Source organism: Felis catus, chromosome F1, assembly GCF_018350175.1.
Source record: "Felis catus isolate Fca126 chromosome F1, F.catus_Fca126_mat1.0, whole genome shotgun sequence".
NCBI classification, from domain to species: domain Eukaryota; kingdom Metazoa; phylum Chordata; class Mammalia; order Carnivora; family Felidae; genus Felis; species Felis catus.
The window spans coordinates 63,384,362-63,406,733 of record NC_058384.1 but is presented as its reverse complement, the minus strand read 5'-3'; the positions used below and the strand labels follow the sequence as shown (position 1 = coordinate 63,406,733).

Genomic DNA, 22,372 nt, shown 5'->3' with positions numbered 1-22,372 from the left:
AATTCTAATATCTTCATATTGGTTACACGTCCAAACAATATTTTGGAGATCTTGGGCTAAAGGAGATGTGGTATTAAAAGCCACCCGTTTCTTAATTTTTAATGTGGCTGCAAGAAAATGTAGATTACATGTAGGGCATTCGGCATGCGTCGGTTGCGACGCGCCAGTCGAGGCAGTAAAAAAGGCACAGCGTTGCCAGCAGCCAGTAACGTTTCACGGAAGAAATTGTCCTGGCAAGTTAGAAGTAAGTTTGTAAACAATGACTTGGGAACCCACTTCGCGGTTTTCCTCGTTAGTATAGTGGTGAGTATCCCCGCCTGTCACGCGGGAGACCGGGGTTCGATTCCCCGACGGGGAGACTATGGAGCTTTTTTTTTTTTTCTCCCTCCCACCCCACTTCTTGTTTCTACACTCTCTCTTACTGGAGAAATAGAAGTTATTCCTAAATGATTTCAGATTCTCTCCAAAAGTATGCTCGTCACATGCGAATTTCGTGGATGATGGGCAAGAGTACGGGTCCTGCGTTTATTTTGACCCTGGTTCTTCACTCTGGAAGCGAGTTTCCACCTGATCTACCACTGAAAGTTGCCACTGGGTGCAACTTTCTCCCATCCGCGTAATTTCCGGCTGCCCGCTGGAGGAGAATCCCGGGATCCAGGCTGTGCCTTGAGCTCTGTATTCCAAACGTCCACTCTCCACCTTGAGGTCTCCCGCACCCAGGACTCAGGAGGCGCTCCTGCTGTCTTCCTCCCGGGCTTGTTGCTAGTCTGCTGTGGCCGGCCAGCGTTCTCAAGTTCACACTCTTTGCGCCGCCTTACTACGACCAACTTGTGCCCACAGAAGGGAGCACTGGCCTCAGAATCAGAACCTCTGCTCTTTTGTCACTAAGAAGCTGTGTGCTTCTGCGCAAGCCATTTTTCTCGGGGCTTCGGTTTCTTCATCTGTAACGTGAAGGAGCCAAGCTACAGTTTCTGAGACCCTTTGCGGCTCTAAAGTCCTTTGATGTAGTGCCCTGCGGAGCACCTGGGGCACAGTATGTGCTCATTTTTAGAAAAGACAACATTTTTCCTGCATATAAGAGTAATATATAGTCCTTCTAGAAAACATGGGAAATAAGCAAACCACAAAAGACTAAGAGGCACCCATATTTCCATCACCCAGGAAACCCCCATTGTTAATGTTTTTGCTGTGTGCTTAGCTCTTTGGCATTTTTTAAATGCAAAGTTGGAATCACGGTGTGCGTACTGTTTTTTAAGCTACTTGAGTGTTTACTTAAAAACCTGAATATTTCTATATTCATTGAATGTTAGTCTAAAACGTTACTTTAATGGCTTCGTTGTGCTATATTAAATGGCCACATTATAGCTTCTTCAAAGAATCTCCTAATTTTGAACATTTCTTTTGCGGCAGTTTTTCTCTCTTCTGGTGGAGGAGCTCTTGGAATCTCTGCCTGGTACTCTTTTCACCCTCCAGCTATTATTTTCACCATGGCCTCCCTGAAATCTGTGCTGGGTAGATACTTGGTTGGAGGGTAAGCCAGAGATAGGAGAGATTTATTTGCAGATTTGGTTTTCCGGAATCAGGCTATCTCTTCTCTGAGATTTGCTCCTTCAATATCCAGCCAGTCTAGCAGCCTTCAACTTTGCCTCAACGCATGAGGTGTAAGACTGGTTTTCTGCCTGAATTTATGCGCCCGAGTCTCATTTCCTGGAGAGTGCCCTCAGAACGAGGATCCTGCCCTTATGATTCCTCCTTCCATAGCTTGAATCCTCTTTTCTTTTTTTTTATTTTTAAATTTTATTTATATCCGGGGCGCCTGGGTGGCGCAGTCGGTTAAGCGTCCGACTTCAGCCAGGTCACGATCTCGCGGTCCGTGAGTTCGAGCCCCGCGTCGAGCTCTGGGCTGATGGCTCAGAGCCTGGAGCCTGCTTCCGATTCTGTGCCCCCTCTCTCTCTGCCCCTCCCCCGTTCATGCTCTGTCTCTCTCTGTCTCAAAAATAAATAAACGTTAAACAACAACAACAAAGAAAAAAACTTCCTTTAAAAACAAAAAGCTGCACAGATCCTTGGTGGCAAGGTATATATTATCACAATATACCCACAACTGTAGCCCAAGACTACATAGTTCTTTAGATTGTTTCATCCCCTCAGTATCTAATAGTCCCGCATCAGAGGTGGAGGTGGAAGCGTTATCTGCTTTTGTTTTAATTTGGAGTTGGTTTTATTTTATTTTTGCTTTTCAGTTTATTCACTGTAGTGGATATGTCCCCTGGTTTGCTCAGCACCCAGTCCTGTACCATTCTGGTTTGCTTTCCTGTGCTATTGAGGCTGGGAAGCTAAAAACTACATTTCCTAGATTCCTTTGCAGCGGGGGTTCTGGTTATGATTTACGTTCCACCAACCAGATGTACTTTAGTGAGATCTGATTTGTAACTGAGTTACATGGGAGAGACACAGGGATACAATTTGGGTGGTGTAAATAGTGGCCAATGCAGCCCGTGTTCTGGAGCCAGAGACCGGAGACTGGGGAAGCTTTTTAATCTGTCTTATAGCAGGTTTTGCTGGGTAGTGTGGTAGCCTGATATACAGAATAGTTGGGGGAGCTATTCCTGGAAGTTAGTCTAGAGTCTGTTTCCTCAGGACTCTGTATTTCAGGAGGATTCTGTATTTCAACTATTCCCTACTAGTCCTTAACTGCACGTATAGATCTGTGTGTTTACGCGTCTCATAAAACCGATTTCCAGGCAACGTAAGTTGTCGTGCAAATCCTATTTAACCTTTCAAATCATCTCCAAATTGTTTGATTTTTCATAATTGTTGGTTTTGTTTGATACAGCTGTCACTGGCTAAATGATGCCTCTATCTGAACCCTGCTTTACTTGCGGCAAATTCCCCCACTTTCTGTCCAATACATTGATAGTCCTGCAGTGACTTGTGTAAGCTGAAAATTTTTTCCTAAAGTTAGGATACTGAATCCTTTGACATCTTCTGTTAAACTAACAGCAATCGTGATAAGTTTTTTTTTCCAGCCTTTGAAATACTGTTTGAGGGTTGTTTAGATCTGTTTTCTCTATCACACAATAGTCATTTATTGGAATGATATGTGTCATCAGGCTGGATGGGGCAACTAACGGGATTGTGAGGTACACGGGCTCTATTGTGCTTCCCGTGTTTGAACTTGGCTACCCTTCTCTCAGTTTCCTCATATGTAAGAGGGGGTAACGATGACGATTATAATTCTCAGATGAGTTAATAAGTGTTTAGAATGGTGTCTGGCAATGAGCAAGCATTAATTATCTTCTTTATTACTAAAACAATTACCCGCGGTGGGAGGATGTTTGGGGTTTGAAAAACAAACAAAGCTGTTCCATGAAATGAAGGTGAACCACAATACAGATGGGGGAAAGGGGCACCTGCCCCTCCGTCACCTGTTAGCCCCCAATTTCCCCTAGGTTCCAGTCTGCGTCCCAGTCTCCATCCTATTACAGGACGGCCAGCAGAGGCCACAACATGTGGCTGATACTTTGTGTGACGCGTTACCGCCTGCCCGTTCTCTCTGTTATTTCCTGACTCTCGGTACCAAGTTTGGGTGGAGGCTGTGGTTCCCACAAGTGGCCACAGGCAAGGGTGACTACTGAGTAGTAATGAGTGGTAGCAGACAGCCACAGTGTCGGGGAGCCAAACTGACACTGGGCCTTTGTTAACTGGACCAGGGTTCGGGTGGCCCTGTCCTGGGACAGGACAGTCCTATCACCAGGGCTTGCAGTAGGCTGGCTTAAATTGGACCCGTAGGTTGGGAGGCATTGAGCTGCCTCTTGACAGTGCTCATGTAGAATTCTTTAGAGTTGGCCAGCAGTGGCATGGGGACCGGCTTTCTGGTGTCTAGGGACAGCCAAAGCAGAACCCAGACGACGATTCTTTCTGAGGGGGAGTTAACGGGTATGGCACTGACCGATCAGAATGTTACCGTCTATACATTTCCCTCCTTGTCACAGGATTGTCTTCCAAAAGTTTTCTATTGTCGTCGTCGTTGTTGTTTTTCTAGATTTATTGACCCTCAGATCCCGTGCAATACGTATGCTAAGCATTGAAGGTCGGTATAGCGTTCCTTTTCCCTGGTGCACATGTAAAACCCTGAACAATCAACAGTTTGGGTATGTTATATATTTGTTACTACTCCATCTAAACATTTTTCTTTTCTTTAATTTTTTTTAATGTTTATTTATTTCTGAGACAGACACAGAACATGAATGGGGGAGGGGAGAGAGAGAGAAAGACACAGAATCAGAAGCAGGCTCCAGGCTCTGAGCTGTCAGCACAGAGCTGGACGCAGGGCTTGAACTCACAAACCATGAGGTCATGATCTGATGACCTGAGCCGAAGTCAGTGGCTCAACCGACTGAGCCACCCAGGCGACCGGATCTAAGCATTTTTCAATTTCCACTCAATTTCTCTTTGATCCATGAATTATTTTAAAAGCATACGTTTGGGGGCGCCTGGGTGGCACAGTCGGTTAAGCGTCCGACTTCAGCCAGGTCACGATCTCACGGTCAGTGAGTTCGAGCCCCGCGTCGAGCTCTGGGCTGATGGCTCAGAGCCTGGAGCCTGTTTCCGATTCTGTGTCTCCCTCTCTCTCTGCCCCTCCCCCGTTCATGCTCTGTCTCTCTCTGTCCGAAAAATAAGTAAACGTTGAAAAAAAAAATTAAAAGCATATGTTTGAAAATTTTCCACATATATGAGGGTTTGAAAAGGTTTTTTTTTTATTTTGTAGTTGCTTTCTAAGTTAAATCCCGTTATGTTCAAAGAATGTGTTCTAAATAGTGCCAATTCCATGAAGCCATGTTTTATGGCTTCATATAATAAAGTGAATTTTTGCAAATGTTTGAGAAGACTATGTAGCCAAAAATTATTGGTTGCAGAGTTCTAATTATATATATTTAAATTTTTTTTAATGTTTACTGATTTTTGAGAGAGAGAGACAGCACGAGTGGGAGAAGGGCAGAGAGAGAGGGAGACACAGAATCCAAAGCAAGCTCCAGGCTCTGAACTGTCAGCACAGAGCCCAATGCAGGGCTCGGGCCCACGGGCAGCGAGATCATGACCTGAGCAGAAGCCGGAGGCCCAACTAACTGAGCCACTCAGGCGCCCCTAAATATATATATTTTAAACCAAGCATATTAATTGTGTTCATATGCTTAATTTTTGTCTCTCTGCTTGACCTATTGAATGCCGAGAATAGTAAGTTGAATTCTCTCACTGTAGAATTTGAAGAATCAACTATAGATGAATTTGTCAGTTTTCTCTCAGAGGTCTAATAATTCTTGCTTCTATGTTTTAACATCATTTTATTAGATACACATGTATTTAGAATTGTTATATGTTTATCATAGTTTAATCTTGAATCATCATGTGGCGACATCTTTATCCCTTATGATGCATTATTTCTTAAACTTTATTTTGTCTGGTATTACTTAGCTATGTGCCAACTTTCTTTTAGACTGTTCCTGTCATATCTTTTTGCATTCTTTTCCATTCAGTCTTTCTGTGTTTTTTTTTTTTTCCTGTTTTGATGTCATTCGTCTAAAACAGAATAAAATATATTTTAAAAAAATCCACTCTCACTGGCAAATTTTCTCCATTTATATTTATTGTGATTACTGATATATTTGGATTTATTTCATTATCCCATTTTGTACTTTCTTTCTTTCTTTATTTTTTTTTTAATGTTTATTTACTTTTGAGAGAGACAGAGACAGAATGCGAGTGGGGTGGGGCAGAGAGAGAGGGAGGCACATAGTCTGAGGCAGGCTCCAGGCTCCGAGCTGTCAGCACAGAGCCTGATGCAGGGCTCGAACTCACGAGGTGTGAGATCAGGACCTGATCTGAAGTCAGTCACTCAACCGACTGAGCCACCCAGACACCCCTGTACTTTCTTTTTTAATAACTCAGTTTTTCTTGTTTTTTTTTTTTTTTTTTTGCCTTCTTTTAGATTGTTGTCTTGTACTTGCAAAGCGAAACATGGGAAATGTATGCGTGTTTAGAATAAACTGGAAAGTAATTTTTAATTTCTTCTGCCAATCCAATAAACAGGTGAAGGTGAGAGTAGCGGTTCCCAAACTTGGACTTTGCAGATAAGTAGAATTTCCCCTAAAATGTTGGTGACCAGTATAGAGTTGCCAACTTTTTATTTTGCCGAATTAGGAAATTAATAAAAACAACCGCAGACACTGCTTTGTATAAAACAAAGAACATTTTAAAACAAATTTAAAAGTGTAAAAAAAGGTAATCTCAATATAGAGTTCTTTTGGCAAACTTCTCTGAGATACACACACATACACACACACACACACACACACACACACACACACACAATTTGGGCCTATATGGGTATTGTGTATTCTCATTCTCTGAAGAGCATTGGACACCGATCTGCACCCACACTGGAATCCACTGAGTAGGGCACAGAGGTGTAGAAGGAAGAGAAGGTTCTGGGCGGAGGGTGGGGACTTGGCACCACAGAGAAGGGCTCCCTGTGGGTGCCTGGGTGGGTCAGAGGTGTGGCTTGGTAGAGGGGTTCGGGGGGCCAGGGGCGGAGGTGATGTGACTCAGGAAGCCTGCGGCTGCGAAATGACCCAAGAACAAGAGAGAAGCTTCCCTCCAGGCTGCAGAGAAGAGGCCAGGCACTGACCAGGATCCCTGTGCTGGTGATGTTGGATGAGGGGTCTCTGCCCTCGGATATTTAGATCTGGATTTGCCAGTGTGAGAGTCTTTAAATTACAGGCAGTTACAAACTCTGTGTTCTGTCCCGGTGCCTAATGCACGAAGTAGAAACCTTTCAAAAACAGCTGGGCTTGGAGATTAGTCTTGTTCTACGGGGCTTCCTTGCTTAGACGTTACATTTCGCCGGGCGTGATTGGACACGTGATACGGTATTTTAAACATTCACAATAGCAAGCTGATTGTGAGTTACCACTCGCCCAGGCACGAGCGCATAAATCGTCTAGATCAGCAGGAAAGTCGACTGTACCTCCCGGAGCAAAGCCGAGTGAACTCGCGAGCGCACAGAGAGACTTCGTTCTGGACTCCCCAAGGAGCTGGGCTGCTGCGGCTTCTCAGCATCATCTGGGTGCACACCGAGGCCTGTCGCAGGTCTAGGCAGGTGCCTCCGCAGCGCGGGGGAAAGGCCTACTTGGCTGGGGCCACACCCGGCGCGCCGGAAGGGGACCGCCCCGCGGGTTCCCACACCAGCCCCGAGCACCGCTTCGGGGCGAAGCAGAAAGCGCGGCCGAGTTTTTTCCTTCGGTGAACTGGGTTGGCAGAGGCCTTGGCTTCCGCCTGTCTCTGTGGCGCAATCGGTTAGCGCGTTCGGCTGTTAACCGAAAGGTTGGTGGTTCGAGCCCACCCAGGGACGGGGCCTGACCGTTTTGAACCGCGGGCGTGGGTGTTCTTCCCGGAAGCCGCGGGGCATCCTCCGCGTGGCCAGGTTCTCGCTCGCCCCTCGTCCCTCGCCCCCGTGGCCTGGGTTTCCTAGCAGGAGGTCCGCCTGGGTAGGGTTGCGGTCAGGAGTGAGAATTTTAGCCGCTTGCGGTCAGGAGTGAGAATTTTAGCCGCTTGCGGTCAGGAGTGAGAATTTTAGCCGCTTGACTTCAGTTCTACGAAAACTGCCTCGTGAAATTGTTCTAAAAATGTTTGGCGACCAAAGGAAGCCAGCACTGGTAATCCGAAGGTGAGTTCGTTACCAAACCTGTGCCTGCCTTGCCTTTGACCTTGTGTTGCCTAACTCATCAAACGGGCTTGTCCGTAGCCTGGGCCCCTAGTCATGCCGCGTCCGACTGGTTGCCAGTTTTTGGAGAGTCTGCTTTCTAAATATCTTTCAAATAGGCACCTGCGTCTCCAGCCTCGCTGCCACTTCCTCACTATCTAGTCCCCCACCCCACACCCCCACCGCCCCTTGGGTTACTGCAACAACTACCTAGGTTTCTAGGCGGTTTCCTGTCTTCAACTCCCCTCTCCCTTCCTTGCACGGAGCTGCCTGAGAGGCTTCCTAAAACTCGTTCTGCCTGAAATCCCTCCACGGCTGGCTGGGGGCCCGGAGGCGCTCTCCTCTGCTTGGAAGGCCGTGCCTTTGGTGATCTGGCCCCTGAACTCCCTCTTCTCCCTCACTGGCTCTTTACACTGGAAAAGGGCCGAACCACCTTCTTGAACCCTAATCTGGCTTTGGAATCTTTGCCCACGGATCTTCAGCGTTCCTCCTCTCTGCCTGGCGAACTCCTCCTTCACCACCACAAGAACACTGAAGCCTTTTCTCCACTCTCTCCTCAAGGCTTTTCTCCCTAGAATGGAGGAGACTCCTCCCGGGACTGACCCTGTGCTCTACATCTCTGTCTTCAGCACTGGGACTCAAGCTGGGCATATTGTAGGCCCTAAATAGATGTGAGGTGGATGTCCAGGGTTTCCCAGTGCACCTGCCTTATGTCTGAATCTCATCCGATATTCATACATCAAGCTTGAATCGTCTTGACCTATAGCTCATAACTTGACCTATACCTCATAACTCAGTTATGAGCTATGGCATATGGCTCATAACAATTAGGCTGCCCCTATACCTCTGTCCAGGCCCCTGGCTCCTTCCCAGGGGTGCCTTCTCCTGCCCAGCACCTGCTCTGGAACTACTTCTAACTTTCCCCCCTCGCCTACTCCCATCCCACACCACCTGTAAAAGTCTCCTGTGCCCGTTGCCTCAGCAGGACTGGTGAATTCGCCACTGGCTGATTCACATGAGCTGCGGTGACATGATTTAGTTACCCCACACTAACCCCTGGTAGAATGTCGGACAACAGGAGGGAAAATGGGTTTTTATTATCAGGTCTTCTTACCACGGTTTTTCCATCTTCTGGCTGAGAGTAGCACGCAATATCTTGTAAAATGCTTTATTGGAATCAAGAAATGTGCTTAAAGCTTGTACAAAGAAATAAGATCGCTAAGCTTTCTTCCACAAGCAATGCTGGTGACCCCACCCTTACTCATTGTCACTGACAGGCGGAGGGATTTCCAACTGTCCTAGCTTAACTCAGCAGACCTGAGCGCATAGAGTATCGCTTAGCCAAGGTTTGTTTGGTGAGTGATGTAAACAAAACTGCACCTGAATTAGATACTGAAGCAGAAAGCTGGTTCGCTGTTCCCTGCCTCTCCTCTCTCTGACTGTGGCTTATCCTGGCCAAGTGTCCTGCCTCCTGAGCAGCTGTCGTGGACTCTTTCCTGCCATGTTTTCTCCGTTCAGACCCGAGATAGCTCTGCTCACTGAGCTCAATCTGGGACAGCCATGCTGCCCTCCTTCCTGCGGACGTAGGGATTGTTCTGTGCTTTCTTTTCCAACACCCTCCAATCCCCAACGTCCTTCCGGGACCATCTTCGACTCATGACATCAAGAGGGTCCATCATTATATACTCACAGACCATCCCAATTCTGGCATGGGCCCCCCTGAAAAACCCAATTCTATACCACCCCTGTGATCCTTCTGCCACCCACACCATGGCTCATATCCTAGGAAGACAGGGATCTTCTCTGATCTGTCCTGGACTGCTGTGCTCTTTCTCAGTCACCCGCTTCACTGGTTCTGCCGTCTCCCCTAGACCCTCCACAGCCCCCACGATCTGTCTGGAAGGAGTTTTAGTGTGCCTCACAACAAATGTAGACCATCAGCCAGCTGGCCCTCGGCCATAATTCTCTTACCTACGTATTCGGTTATTTAAGAACAACGCTCGCATGTTGGGTCACCATCCAGATTCTGCATTGTCGTGTTGCTGTGCCAGGGCCCTCGTGCAGAGAGAGCATCTGTGTGGCTCTGAGACTTCAGTTCTGAGGGATGCGGCTCCTCACTGGGGCGTCACTGTGGGCACCTGAAGGTCACCAGCCCTGCCTTCCCAGCGGAGACCGAGAGAAAATGGAGTGGGGTGAGGGACCCTCAGCCTGGACGCTGCCCCCAGAGCTGCCTGTTGGGGACGACGAGGTTGTGAATCCAGAGAGAGGTTCGGGGGTGCCGATTTTATTGCCCCTGTTTGTCCTACGGGCCGTGGCTCCACGTGACTTTGCCGTCCTTCCACTCCTTCACGGAGCTCTGAAGGTCTCTCTGCACAGCCACATGCAGCCCTGTGTCCACTACAAATAGGAGTGCTGTCACCAGGAAGAAAGCGATTTGGTACCAATGTGGAAGGAACGTTGAGGTGGAGGGAACTGGCGGACCTAACGGGAGAAGCACAGGGATGAGAAAGATGACAGTTGTTAAGGCAGAAGTTTGGTGTCTGTCCAATTATTTCATTTCGTCCAGTGGTTAACTACATAGGCTTTGAATCTTGGGAATGATCCTGGAGAAAAGTTCATTATTCCCACTCCCTGCACCACCACCACCCCCCCACCCCCCCGGCTCCTTTTCCCCTCAGTCTCTGCATCTGTAAAGTAGACTCCAAACTAGCTAGTGATCTCCTAACGTTGTCGTCAAGAGTCACTGGGTGCTTGGGAGGAAGCACCTGGCACAGTGTCCAACACACCGGAAGTTGCCCAATCAATGTCAACTCGTCCTTGTTACAGAAGGGGAACTTGACATTCAGCGAGACTAAGTGGCTTGCCCACTGTCACACGATGAATGAGCCACAAAACCGGAACCCCGTCTCTAGGCCCTCTCCGTGAGGGGGTGAGAGGCTCCCACCAGGTGGGCTCGTGGTTAAGCCTTGGGCTTGGAGAGGACAGGAAGGCAGGTCAAGATGGCCAGCATCATGTGCACACATACCCTTGCGGGCTTGGTTTGACTGGCGTCAGTGTGGACAGGTGCACTTATGGGGAAGGAAACGCGGTTTCCGTTCCTGCCGTCACACTGCAGAGTGAATGACGCCCCTCAGCACCCCTCATAAAGAAGCCTCGGCAATAATCAGGACGCAAAGCAAAAGGCGTAGGATCCCCTGAACTCGTCTTCCCAGGGTGAACGCAGACCCCACGCACAGGGGGCTCTGGGCCCTCTTAGGGCTGCACAGCCTCACCTTGAACCGTGATGTTCACAGCCTCTGATGACTCATTTTTATTCCCGATAAGCCCCCTGCAGAAGTAGGAGCCACTGTGTTTGCTGGTTGCTTTTGGAATGTAGAAGTCGGAATTCTTATGAAAAAACATCTTGCCCCTTCCATCCTGGAAATATTGAACCTTCTGTACCGTCTTGTTCTTCCAGCTGTGGCACCTCAGCTGGATGGTGTCTCCCTCCTGGAACACCCAGCGTGGGGCCTGAAGCAGCAGCCAGCCTGAAAGACACGGAGACCACAGGCCCCGGAGGCCTCAGCGATGAGAGCAAACACCTTCCCAAGGAGACACCACCCAGATCCTGGGACGTCATGGAGAGCCAGACTGGGAGCCATCCCTGCAGAGCTCCCTTTGGGAAAAAGGCCACTGGGCCCCGCAGGAGAACTCAAGTCGCACCAAGACTTTTTGTCCAATGGGAAAGAGAGACGCACACGTCAAACCGTAAGGTTAGAGCTGAGGGACTTAAGTGATGAGGTAGGTGAGGAGCTATCCACAGGGTCCTTAAGGCCTGTGCTGGGGTTTGCTACGGCAGCTGATAAGCAGCCACCGTAGGTTCTAGATCAAAGAGTAAACGTTGCACTTGAACGTGATGATTTGCCCCATCCAAGGAAAGGTAGATTTCAGGAAGGATAGATAATTATAGGAATATTCGAAGACTTCTGCCAGTCAAGAGTGAGGTCACTGGATGGCCACGGGAGTTGCTACAGAAATCATGAAGGAGAACTCAAAATAAAAGTCAAGGAAGGGAGGGGCGCCTGGGTGGCTCAGTTGGTTAAGTGTCCAACTCTCTCTCTCTTTTTTTTTTAATGTTTATTTATTTTTGAGAGAGAGAGAGAGAGAGAGCATGAACAGGGGAGGGGCAGAAAGAGAGGGAGACAAAGAATCTGAAGCAGGCTCCAGGCCTCAACACAGAGCCCGATGAGGGGCTCAAACTCATGGACTGTGAGATCATGACCTGGGCTGAAGCTGGACGCTTAACCGACTGAGCCACCCAGGTGCCCCATGAAGCGCCCAGCTCTTGACTTTGGCTCAGATCATGGCTCAGGATTTGTGGGATCGAGCCCTATATCAGGCTCTGCACTGACAGCATGGACCCCGCTTGGGATTCGTTCTCTCCCTCTCTCTCTCTGCCCCTCCCCCGCTCACACGCGCACCTGCATACACGTGACTTCTGTCTCTCTCTCAAAATAAATAAATAAACTTAAAAAAATTAAAATAAAAGCTCAAATAGCTTAGAAAAGTCAAGGAGGGGAAAGAGGGGCATGAATGGTAGTGCTCATGGTAACTGCTACTTTCTGAAGGGCCCCAGGGCCCTCATCACTGAGCACAGCCTGCTAGAGAGAAAATTTTTATATCACCAGGATACTTGTTTTCACAACTCTGTCACCAAGTAACCAGATTTCACACAGAGAGAACACGACAGTCACAGCCAGGAGGTTGACCTGAATACTGAAAAGTGACATTGCAGATAAATTTAAAAATTTTTTTTCAACGTTTTTTATTTATTTTTGGGACAGAGAGAGACAGAGCATGAACGGGGGAGGGGCAGAGAGAGAGGGAGACACAGAATCGGAAACAGGCTCCAGGCTCCAAGCCATCAGCCCAGAGCCTGACGCGGGGCTCGAACTCACGGACCGTGAGATCGTGACCTGGCTGAAGTCGGATGCTTAACCGACTACGCCACCCAGGCGCCCCGACAGATAAATTTTAAAATGTCACAAGAAAACAGTCCCGAGATAATGCTAAGTGAAAAAGACAGAATACAAAAGCACAGGAGCACAGAAAAAAGGAAAAGAAAGAAAATGTGCTGAAATATTAACAGGGGTTTCCTCTGAGGGATGGGACTACAGTTATTTTCATTTCTTTTACATAGTTTTGAGATTGAACCCAAACGACTTTTGTAATAAGAACAGGACAATAAAAGTTCCTATAATTAAAAAAAAAAAAAAGAGTCTGCTGCCTTACGCTACACAAAATTGGTAGAACACAAAAATTCTCTGCTTGGGAGATTTGCCAAACAGAAAGTAACCTTAGTTACTTATCAAGAGATATTTATCAAAAGACGATGTACCCATATATCCATTTCCTTTTTCAGTGAAGAGATACATCATTATTATCATAAGATTATGGTTATAAGAATATGTACGTATATATGTGTGTATATCTAATTGTGTGCAGAGAGAGAGAGAGAGAGAGAGAGAGAGAGGTGATCTCCAAAAAAGTAAAGAGGACTTATGAGAGGAGGAGGTAAGTGGAGTAATAACAATCAATGCTAATCAAGAGTTGCCCTGGTGAAGTTAATGCTCATAGTCTCATTTTCATATGGTCCCCATTGACAGGCCTTCTTTTTTTTTTTATGTTTATTTATCTTTGAGAGAGACACAGAGTGTGAGTGGGGGAGGGGCAGAGAGAGAGGGAGAGAGAGAGAGGGGCAGAGAGAGAGCTGAAGCAGCTCCAGGCTCTGAGCTGTCAGCACAGAGGCCGACACAGGGCTCGAACTCACGAACTCTGTGTGGGATCATGACCTGAGCTGAAGTCAGACGCCCGACCAACTGAGCCACCCAGGTGCCCCTCGTTGACGGGCCTTCTAAAGCCAGTTTCTAGATCAAGGTTCAAGGCAAATTTATAATTCTCAGACTTGGTTTTTCTCTTACGTCCTGTTGATAATTCCCCCTTTTATTTGGTCTACGGAGGCCATCTCTCACCTCATTAGTAAGAGACATGCCTCCTTGTAATTCTGTAGTGTGACGACCGTGTCAGCTGCGTGACAGGCAGAGGATAAGGAACCACAAAGATCAGCTCCAGGGGCACCTGGGTGGTTCAGTCGGTTGAGCGTCTGACTTTGACTCAGGTCATGATCTCACGGTTCGTGGGTTTGAGCCCCACATCGGGCTCTGTGCCGACAGCTCAGAGCCTGGAACCTGCCTCAGATTCTGTGTCTCCCTCTCTCTGCCCCTCCCCGGCTGGTGCTCTGTCTCTGTCTCAAAAGTAAATAACCATTAAAAAATTAAAAACAAAGTCAGTTCCAGAGGCCCAGTTCCGTGAAACGCTTTGCGAGCCCACCTCCGTCAGGCCCTCCTTCCCCCCTCCAGCCTTGTTCCATCCACACCCGGTGGGCAACTGAGCCTCGGAAGTAGTCAGCCTTGCGAGGCGACACTGCAGGCACCAGGCTAGGTAGTGTGATTCCAGGGCCACCAGGACAGATCCCTGGGAAATACCTCCCCTCACCTGCTTCCGATGCCTGGATTCTGTAAACAACACACAAAGACTTTCATGCCATGCTCAGTGTATATGTATCTCCACTAGGTGATTTGCACTGAAGAGTGAGTGAGAGAGGGGGCCCTGGTGGGGGGTGGGGGGGGGGCTAGATATGACCCTAGGAGGTTAGGAAGGTTAGGAGGAGAGCTTAGGGCGCGGTGTGTCTGAGAGCCAGAAGGAAATGGAGCTCACAGAAAAACAGATTCGTCACTTTATTCAGTAAATATTATCGAGCGCCGGTGTCAGGTGCCGACCTTCGGAGGACACCGTGGGTACCGGGCGCGTCCTACGTGAGCCGGAGCGGCTGGGACTGCGCCCCGCAGCGGTCCCGTACCCATGACCCCCCAGGTTTTGACATTTTGCCGGAGGCCCGCTTATGGTTAGAACCACAACTCTGACATCATTCAGGGGGACCACAGATGCTCTCATCTCAGTTGTAACCCTCAAGAATGACATCTTCTGGCTCTCCCCGAGTCGTTCAGCGTCTCGCCTTTCACCCTTTGTTAGAGATTCCCTCCTTTCCCTTCCCCTACTCACCAGTGTGCACTTCAAGCTGCACCGGGTCGCTGGCTTCGGAGAGGCCCGTCTGGCACTTATACTCGCCACTGTCTTCACTTCTGGCAGCTTCGATGGAGTAGCTGGGGGCCCGATGGGGGATGACGCTCCCGTTGTGCCACCACTGTGCGGAATTGTCCCCAGGGGGGTAGGCCCCCTCGCACTTCAGAATCACACCGTCCGAAACGAGTACCCTGTTCCATTCAGGTTCTAGGACCACCATGGCCTTCGAGAGGTCTGCTGAGGAGCCAGGAGAGGAGAAGGTGGGTCAGGGCAAGGAGGTGAGCAGGCCCTACGCTGGCACTCCCCGGGGACGCTCGGAGCCAGAGGGAGCCCATTGCAAACCCACCGTTGGCGACTCAGCCTTGGCCTGTGACTCAGACTTGGAGCATCTTGGCTTCAGGGCGCTTAGTCCCATTTCTGGCCTCTCCTTATCTTGAGGAAAAGTAGCCAGAGAAGCCTCGCGCCAAGCCCCACTGTGCGGGGGAAGTGCCCCTGGCAACCCTCAACAGCTTCCCAGGCGGAAGGCATTTCCCAACACCCTGTGGCCATTACACGCCATATATGTGCCTCGCTTGATCAATCCAAGGGCACAAAGCCAACTCACCAGCTCGCGTGCCAGCAGAAACTGCAAGACAAAAGAGGGAAACAAATACTGAGCAGAGGCAGAGAGCAGGGCGGCCGGAGCGGGTGTAGATTCCCTAGCCCATCCCTTTCCTGAGAGTCCGGCGTTGCCAGGAATCAAGGCGGATACGTGGCTAGCTGTCCCGCTGCCCGCCCTCTGTTCTCCCGTGTCTGTGCCCCCTGCTCTCCAGCCAAGTCCCTGTCTTCAACACCATATCCTTACTCCTTAGTCCCTAGTCAAACTCCCAAAATAAGGGCACAGCCTGAATTTCCCCAACTCAAGCCACAGAAACAACCTCAACCCGTGTCCCTCCCAAAAGGGTGGAAATTAAAAGTCTTAGCGGGCCAGCCCAGAATGTCAGAATGGAAGAGACAGAAATTAAAGAGCATCTATCTGGTCCACAGTCTTCATCTTACGGATAGGGAAGCTGAGACCCCGCACGGTGAGGGCACAGGGACCTCGCAGTCCCCCTCTACTTCCTGGTTATGCCCACCTCAGAGGGCTCCCATGTCTAGCCCCCAAATGTTTGTCCTGGGAACTAAATCTAGTGCTAGAGATGGGGTAAGGGGTCCTATTCCTGGGGAGGGCTCCCTTCCCTGACCTGAGAAGTGGGATCTGCTGAACCCAGGGCGTTCTGAGCTTCTCCATCAGCCAGAGTGGCCCTGACTTACCCAGAAGGTGACTCTGACTTACCCAGAAGGAGCAGGGCTGTCGGGGACAGCAGCCGCCACATGCTGCCACGGTAGAATGAACAAGTCACCGCAGATGCACTGAGCTCTGAAGGGACAGGAGCTGACTCAAAGAGAGGAAGTAAACAGTCTTTCCCTCCCCCCCTCCCCCATACCCCCAGTTCACTACTCTCTAGGTTCCTTTTCCCGGAAAGTCATCTGATTTCTGAATCTGAATTCTGACCCGTGAGCCCCAAGATAGGGCAGGAAGAGAAGAGCCTGGAAGAGGAGCTGAGGGAGGCTCCCCCTTTGGTCCACATAGGTCTACAGCTAAGCGTCTAGTGACACAGGGTCTGTCCGAACGCGCCCCGGTAAATCTCAAGGTTTTTCCCCCACCTGGTAGGTTTGGATCTACTCCGTGCCAAGAACAAGATATCGCGACCCTGGGGATGAGACTCAAGAGGGAGGGCATTCATTGAGGGATCTGGTGCTCTACTTCAGACCTTGTCACTCTCCCGCCTGGCCCAGACCTGCCTCCAGCCAGCCTGGACCTGCCTGCATACGGGAAGCAGTCATTTAAACCGTCAGACCCCTAGAAGTGTGTCCGTCCCCCCAGCGATCTCTCCACTGACGTATTTCTCAAAATTCAAAAAGCATGTGCCTTGGGGTCTGTAATGCGCTTCTTAGGGTGAATTTGACCATGAGATTCACACCTTCTGTTAAAGGAAACCCGGGCAGTGAGACAGAAACGGGGCCCTGGGATGCCACTGATTGGTTGAAGGGAAGGCAGGAAAGGGGGACCGGTCGGGAAAGCAGCGAGGAGAGGAGGCCGGGAGCTGTTTACCTTCAATCCACCTTACCATACCAGGGGTGGGCTGAGTCACAGCAGCTCAGGTGAGCTTAGCCCGTCAGGGACCCTCTGGGCTGCTCTGTGAGCCTGTAGCCTCCGTCCCAGGGCTCCTGACTGGAAAAGGTGGAGGCGCTGTGGCCAGGAAGTCTTGAGATTGCTAACCTGTTCTGCTTTCCCGAGCGCGCCCCACCCCCAACACCGGCGCCTACCTCTGTGCCCTCCCCCTCCCACCCCCGCTTCGCTTAAATCCTGGTCCCAGACACAGCATCAAATGGCTCTGCTTAGCAGTGCCAAGGCCCCAGGGGGTTCCTGGACATCTGGGACAGGGCTCGCTTCTAAAAGCCGCGGGAAAGCCTGGGAGGTGAACAGCAGACAGATGCGATGTTTTTTTTTTTTTTTTTTAATTTTTTTTTCAACGTTTATTTATTTTTGGGACAGAGAGACAGACAGAGCATGAATGGGCGAGGGGCAGAGAGAGGGAGACACAGAGTAGGAAACAGGCTCCAGGCTCTGAGCCATCAGCCCAGAGCCCGACGCGGGGCTCGAACTCACAGACCGCGAGATCGTGACCTGGCTGAAGTCGGACGCTCAACCGACTGCGCCACCCAGGCGCCCCTAGATGCGATGTTTGACAGGGGTAGCGTGGAGGCGGGGCCGGCACAGGAGCCTGTGACCTCTGCTTTGGACCAGTGCCCCTCTCCGCTCCAAAGTCTCATTAAAAACCACTTCTCAGGACTTGATTTTCGTTTCCTGTTGCTCCCAGGTAGAGTTTACTGGTGCCGCCCTCCCATCCACCCGCCCCCTTCACGCATTCTGCAGCAACCTCTCCGCCACAGGCCCTGGGATTCGATGTGTGCTTAGCATCAACAGTGAAAACGCACCAGGCAGCAGGTCTGGTGCTCCCTTTCAGGTGCCGCATTTACACCTCGCAAAATCCAGATTAGTATCCAGCTAAGCTACCTCTCCTGGCACTTCAGGTCCTTATCTGGGAAACCCACGCGCAGAGAGTGCCTTCAGGGCCGTGGAAGGCTTCCCAGGCCGAAGGGGACCCCCTCCACGCGCGCGCTCTGTTCCTCACAGTTGTCGGAGTGGCTTTCGGGCACGTGAGTCGTGGCGCACGGCATTCACTGTAGCTCTCCTTCTTTGCGGTTGCATTTTCGCCTCTGACTCAGCTTCTGTCCGTGGTCTTCCAATGGAGGGAGGAATGAATTGCTAGCTGCAGAAAATGGGCTGGACAGGAAGGAGAGCGCACAGGAGGACCGCAAGAGTGGGAAGCGGTCTGCAGGTTTGCGTGAAGCACTCATTGAACAAGCCTCAGCTCCAGCCTGAGGTTGTAAGGGCTAGAAATGCACATTTCTTTTTCTTTTTCTTTTTTTTTTTTTGAAGCACAGATAGTCTTGGGATCTCTTATACTCGAGTGTTTGTCCTCAACTTTTTGCCTTTTCTTTTCTCCTTTCGTTCTTTCCTCTCCGGCTTCTTCTCTTCCCTTACTTTGCCTCCAACGTTGAAACGCCAGCCACGGCACAAGGTTCTGAGATTACCGAGGTCAATCAGTTATCATCCCCCCACCCCCACCCCGGGACTCACACTTTCTCAGGGGGAGACCACCAGATGCGCCACGGGGACTATAAACAACAGAAATCTATTTTCTCATAGCTCTGGAGTTCAGCGGTCTGAGATCAAGGTGTAGACAGGATTGGTTTTTTTTCCAAGTCCTCTTTCCTTGGCTTGTAGGTGACCATCGTCTCCTTATGTCTTCACCTGGTCTTCCCTCTGTGCATGTCTGTGTCCTAATTTCCTCTTCATTTTATTAAAAAAAATTTTTTTTAATGTTTATTTGTTTTTGAGACAGAGAGAGACAGAGCATGAGTGGGGGAGGGGCAGAGAGAGGGAGACACAGAATCCGAAGCAGGCTCCTGGCTGTCAGCACAGAGCCCGACATGGGGCTTGAACTCATATACCGAGAGATCATGACCTGAGCCAAAGTCAGATGCTCAACTGACTGAGCCACCCAGGGGCCCCTATTTTATTTTATTTTATTTTATTTTATTTTATTTTATTTTAGAGAGAGAGAGAGCATGAGCAGGGGAGAGGGGAGAGGGGCAGAGGAAGAGAGAGACTGAGAATCTTAAGCAGGCTCCACATTCAACGTGGACCCTGACTCGGGGCTCGATCCCACCACCCTGGCATCATGACCTGAGCCAAAATTAAACGTCAGACACTCAACCGACGGCATCTCCCAGGCACCCCAGTAATCTCCTTTTCTCATAGGGGCACCAGTCAGGTTGGATTAGGATGCATCTTAATGACTTCCTTTTAACTTAATCACCTTTCAAAGTTTCTATCTTCAAATACCGTCACTTTCTTGGGTACTGGGGGATTAGGACTTCAAAATATAAATCTCTGGGAGACACAGTTTAGCACATAACACTGGTCCAAGTAGGGAAAAGGGGGATGTGGCCTGTTTGGTTTCTGCGTAGAAACCAGTCTCCACTTTCTATTAAGACTACTTGAAGTGGGAGCTTCCTCAAGGGGGGGATGAGATGCTGATATGGACCCTGGACAGTCAGGACAAAGGTCCATGATGCCTTTATAACAGAGATTCTTTTTTTTAAAAAAAAAATTTAACGTTTATTTATATGAGAGAGAGGCAGAGTAGAAGCAGGAGATGGTCAGAGAGAGAGGGAGACAGAATCAGAAGGAAGATCCAGGCTCTGAGCTGTCAGCACAGAGCCCAACACAGGGCTCGAACTCACGGAGTGTGAGATCACGACCCGAGCCTAAGTCAGAGGCCCAACCGACTGAGCCACCCAAGTGCCCTCATAGCAGAGATTCTTAAAGGGAGTAGCAATTCATTAAAACCCTTTTTCAGGGGCAACTGGGTGACTCCGTAGGTTAAGCAGGTTAAGCATCCGACTCTGTGTCAGCTCAGACCATGCTCTCACAGTTCATGAGATCAAGCCCCGAGTCAGGCTCTGCACTAACAATGCAGAACTAATAATGCAGAGCCTGCTTGGGATTTTCTCTCTCTCTCTCTCTCTCTGCCCCTCCCCCCACTTCTCTCAAAATAAATACACACACACACACACACACACACACACACACTTTTTCACTTCTACTCAATCTTCAACCAAAAGTTATCAAGTGTCTGTCCCCCCACCCCAGCCCCTGAAATTATTCGGGGAGAGGTCATGAAGAGTTCCTGGGTTGCCTCATTGAAAGAGCTTCTTGAGCTTTCTACGGCACTTAATATGGTTGACTTCTCCCTTAATACGGAAGCCCCCGCTTCCCTGTTCTCCTCTCTTCTTTAGCCCCTCCTACCCGATCTCCTTTGTCAGCTTTTCTTCCTTTTCACCCTGTGAAAGTTGCTGTGCCAAGTTTCTCTCATTGTTTCCCCTTATCCCCTGCCCCTCCTCTCCCATCTCCTTCCTTGCCTCCCTGAAGCTCCCCTTTTTTCTCTCTCTGATAATCAGAGAAATCTTACCCCTACTTTATCTTACCCTTGGATCTCTGCATGGGCTTCACATGGGACTTCTTAAATCGCAAGGAAATTTATGTGCATACTTATTTGCATTTTTTCTTAGGAAAAAGATTGAAGCTCTTATTAAAAGTGTAAAACACCATGCTGGTGCCTCATAAACCTTGTGTTTTGTCCAGACCTGCCTCCTGAGTTGCAGGGTCGTGTGTCCAACGGCCTGCTGGGAGTCTCCACCTAAACTCACAGCTATTTCCAGCTCAACGATGTCAAAAGCTGAGGTCATTATCTCCCCACCCAAAGCCTGCTCCTCTTCCTCTATTTCTTAGGTCCATGAAATGTACCACCCTCCTCCTCATCAGGCAGATCAAAAAGCTGACTGAGCATCACCCCCAGACCCCTCCTTGTCTATCACCCTCACAGCCAATCCCTTGTCCAAATCCTGTCCATTCTACCTTCTTTACACCTGTCTTACATGCTTCCCTTGCATTTCCACTACGTTAATGGCGAATCTCCTCGCAGCTAAACTGTTAAAATAACTTCCCAACTTTTCCTTCCACCTTCAATCTCTCTCCTCTCCAATCTATTTATTGGACTATTATCAGGATATTTTTTAAATGTTTTTTAAAATTTTTTTTACTGTTTATTTGTTTGAGAGAGAGAGAGAGAGAGAGAGCTAGCAGGGGAGGGGCAGAGAGAGAGGGAGACACAGAATCTGAAACGGGCTCCAGGTGCTGAGCTATCAGCACAGAGCCCGACTCGGGGCTCGAACTCAGGAACTGTGAGATCATGACCTGTGCGGAAACCAGGAATCGGAAGCTTAACCGACTGAGCCCCCCAGATGCCCCCAGAGTAATTGTTACAATATGTGAAACTGATCATGTCATTCCCCAGCTTTGAGTGTTGATGACTGGCTTTTCATTTTATGAACATTATTCTGGCAGCAATCTAAGAAGGTGTCGACTGTTCACCGTGACGAAGTCCTCCATGATCACCCCATGAATACTGAGTGCCTGGTATGTTTCAGTCACTGCACTAAATGCTGAGGATACAATACAAACAGAGAGGAACAGTTTCCCTGCCCTCAGAGTCCTTACGGTTCACAGGTATTATGAGTACCACAAAGGAGAAGCGCGGGCTTTTAAAGGAGAAGGGACGAGGGTGTCATCCTAATTCAGATCACCAGGGACGGCCCCAACCTCCATGTGGCACTTCTAATAGCAATCAGTAGATACGCGTCCGGATATGGAACCAGTGCCTTTGAAGACGTTGTTTCATTTAGGCTTTCATTTAGGTTTATTGTTAGCCCCATTTTACAGATATGAAAACCGAGGCCCTAGAAGGGTTAAGTAAGGGATGGAGTTGAGATTCTATCCCAGACTCATCTGAAACCCGGCGCCCTTCCGCTTGCACTTCTCCTTTATGGGACTCACTAACCTCGTGGAACTGTACGTACCCAGCTCTGCAAACACACCAGCCTATTTCCCTCCGTCTGTGGTCACGCTTCTCTGTTTGCCTGAAATGCCTATTTCCCTCCAAACCTGCCTGCTGAACACGCAGTTACCTTCTGTGATCCCGTTAAAGCGTTCCCTCCTCCCACAGATGCCCTCTGTGGGCATAAACAGAACCGTGTAAACCACCCAGTCTGGGGTATTTTTACAGACCCTATATGTATTAGAGCAGCCTGAGCTGACTAATACGGGAAGTCAAAGAGCAGACCTGTGACGTAGGCTTCGCCAACCTGTCTCTTCTGGGATGCTGCATCCCGAAGACGTGACATTATTCACGTGTCAGGAAGATGCATTCTTAAGGGAAGGAGACGGTTGGGTCCTAATCATCACAGCGGTGGGACAGGCTGACCTGCCTCCAGTTT

At 49.3% G+C, this 22,372-nt stretch overlaps 1 protein-coding gene and 2 non-coding genes across 6 annotated transcripts; 2 read left to right on the top strand and 1 right to left on the bottom strand.

The window, feature by feature from the left end:
- The first annotated feature begins 286 nt into the window (after positions 1–286).
- Positions 287–358, top strand: TRNAD-GUC. Its single transcript has one exon. It is a non-coding gene; the product is annotated as a tRNA-Asp (tRNA).
- A 6,979-nt stretch (positions 359–7,337) lies between these two features.
- Positions 7,338–7,411, top strand: TRNAN-GUU. Its single transcript has one exon. It is a non-coding gene; the product is annotated as a tRNA-Asn (tRNA).
- A 1,505-nt stretch (positions 7,412–8,916) lies between these two features.
- On the bottom strand, positions 8,917–16,308 carry FCGR3A (Fc fragment of IgG receptor IIIa). Of its 4 annotated transcripts, none has more exons than XM_006942999.5 (5): positions 16,200–16,308; positions 15,489–15,509; positions 14,864–15,118; positions 11,035–11,289; positions 8,917–10,243 (listed from the first exon to the last, which is right to left on the bottom strand). In XM_006942999.5, exons 1-5 carry the CDS (start codon positions 16,237–16,239, stop codon positions 10,065–10,067), a joined length of 750 nt encoding a protein of 249 aa, XP_006943061.1. In that variant the 5' UTR covers positions 16,240–16,308; the 3' UTR covers positions 8,917–10,064.
- Between the last annotated feature and the right edge of the window lie 6,064 nt (positions 16,309–22,372).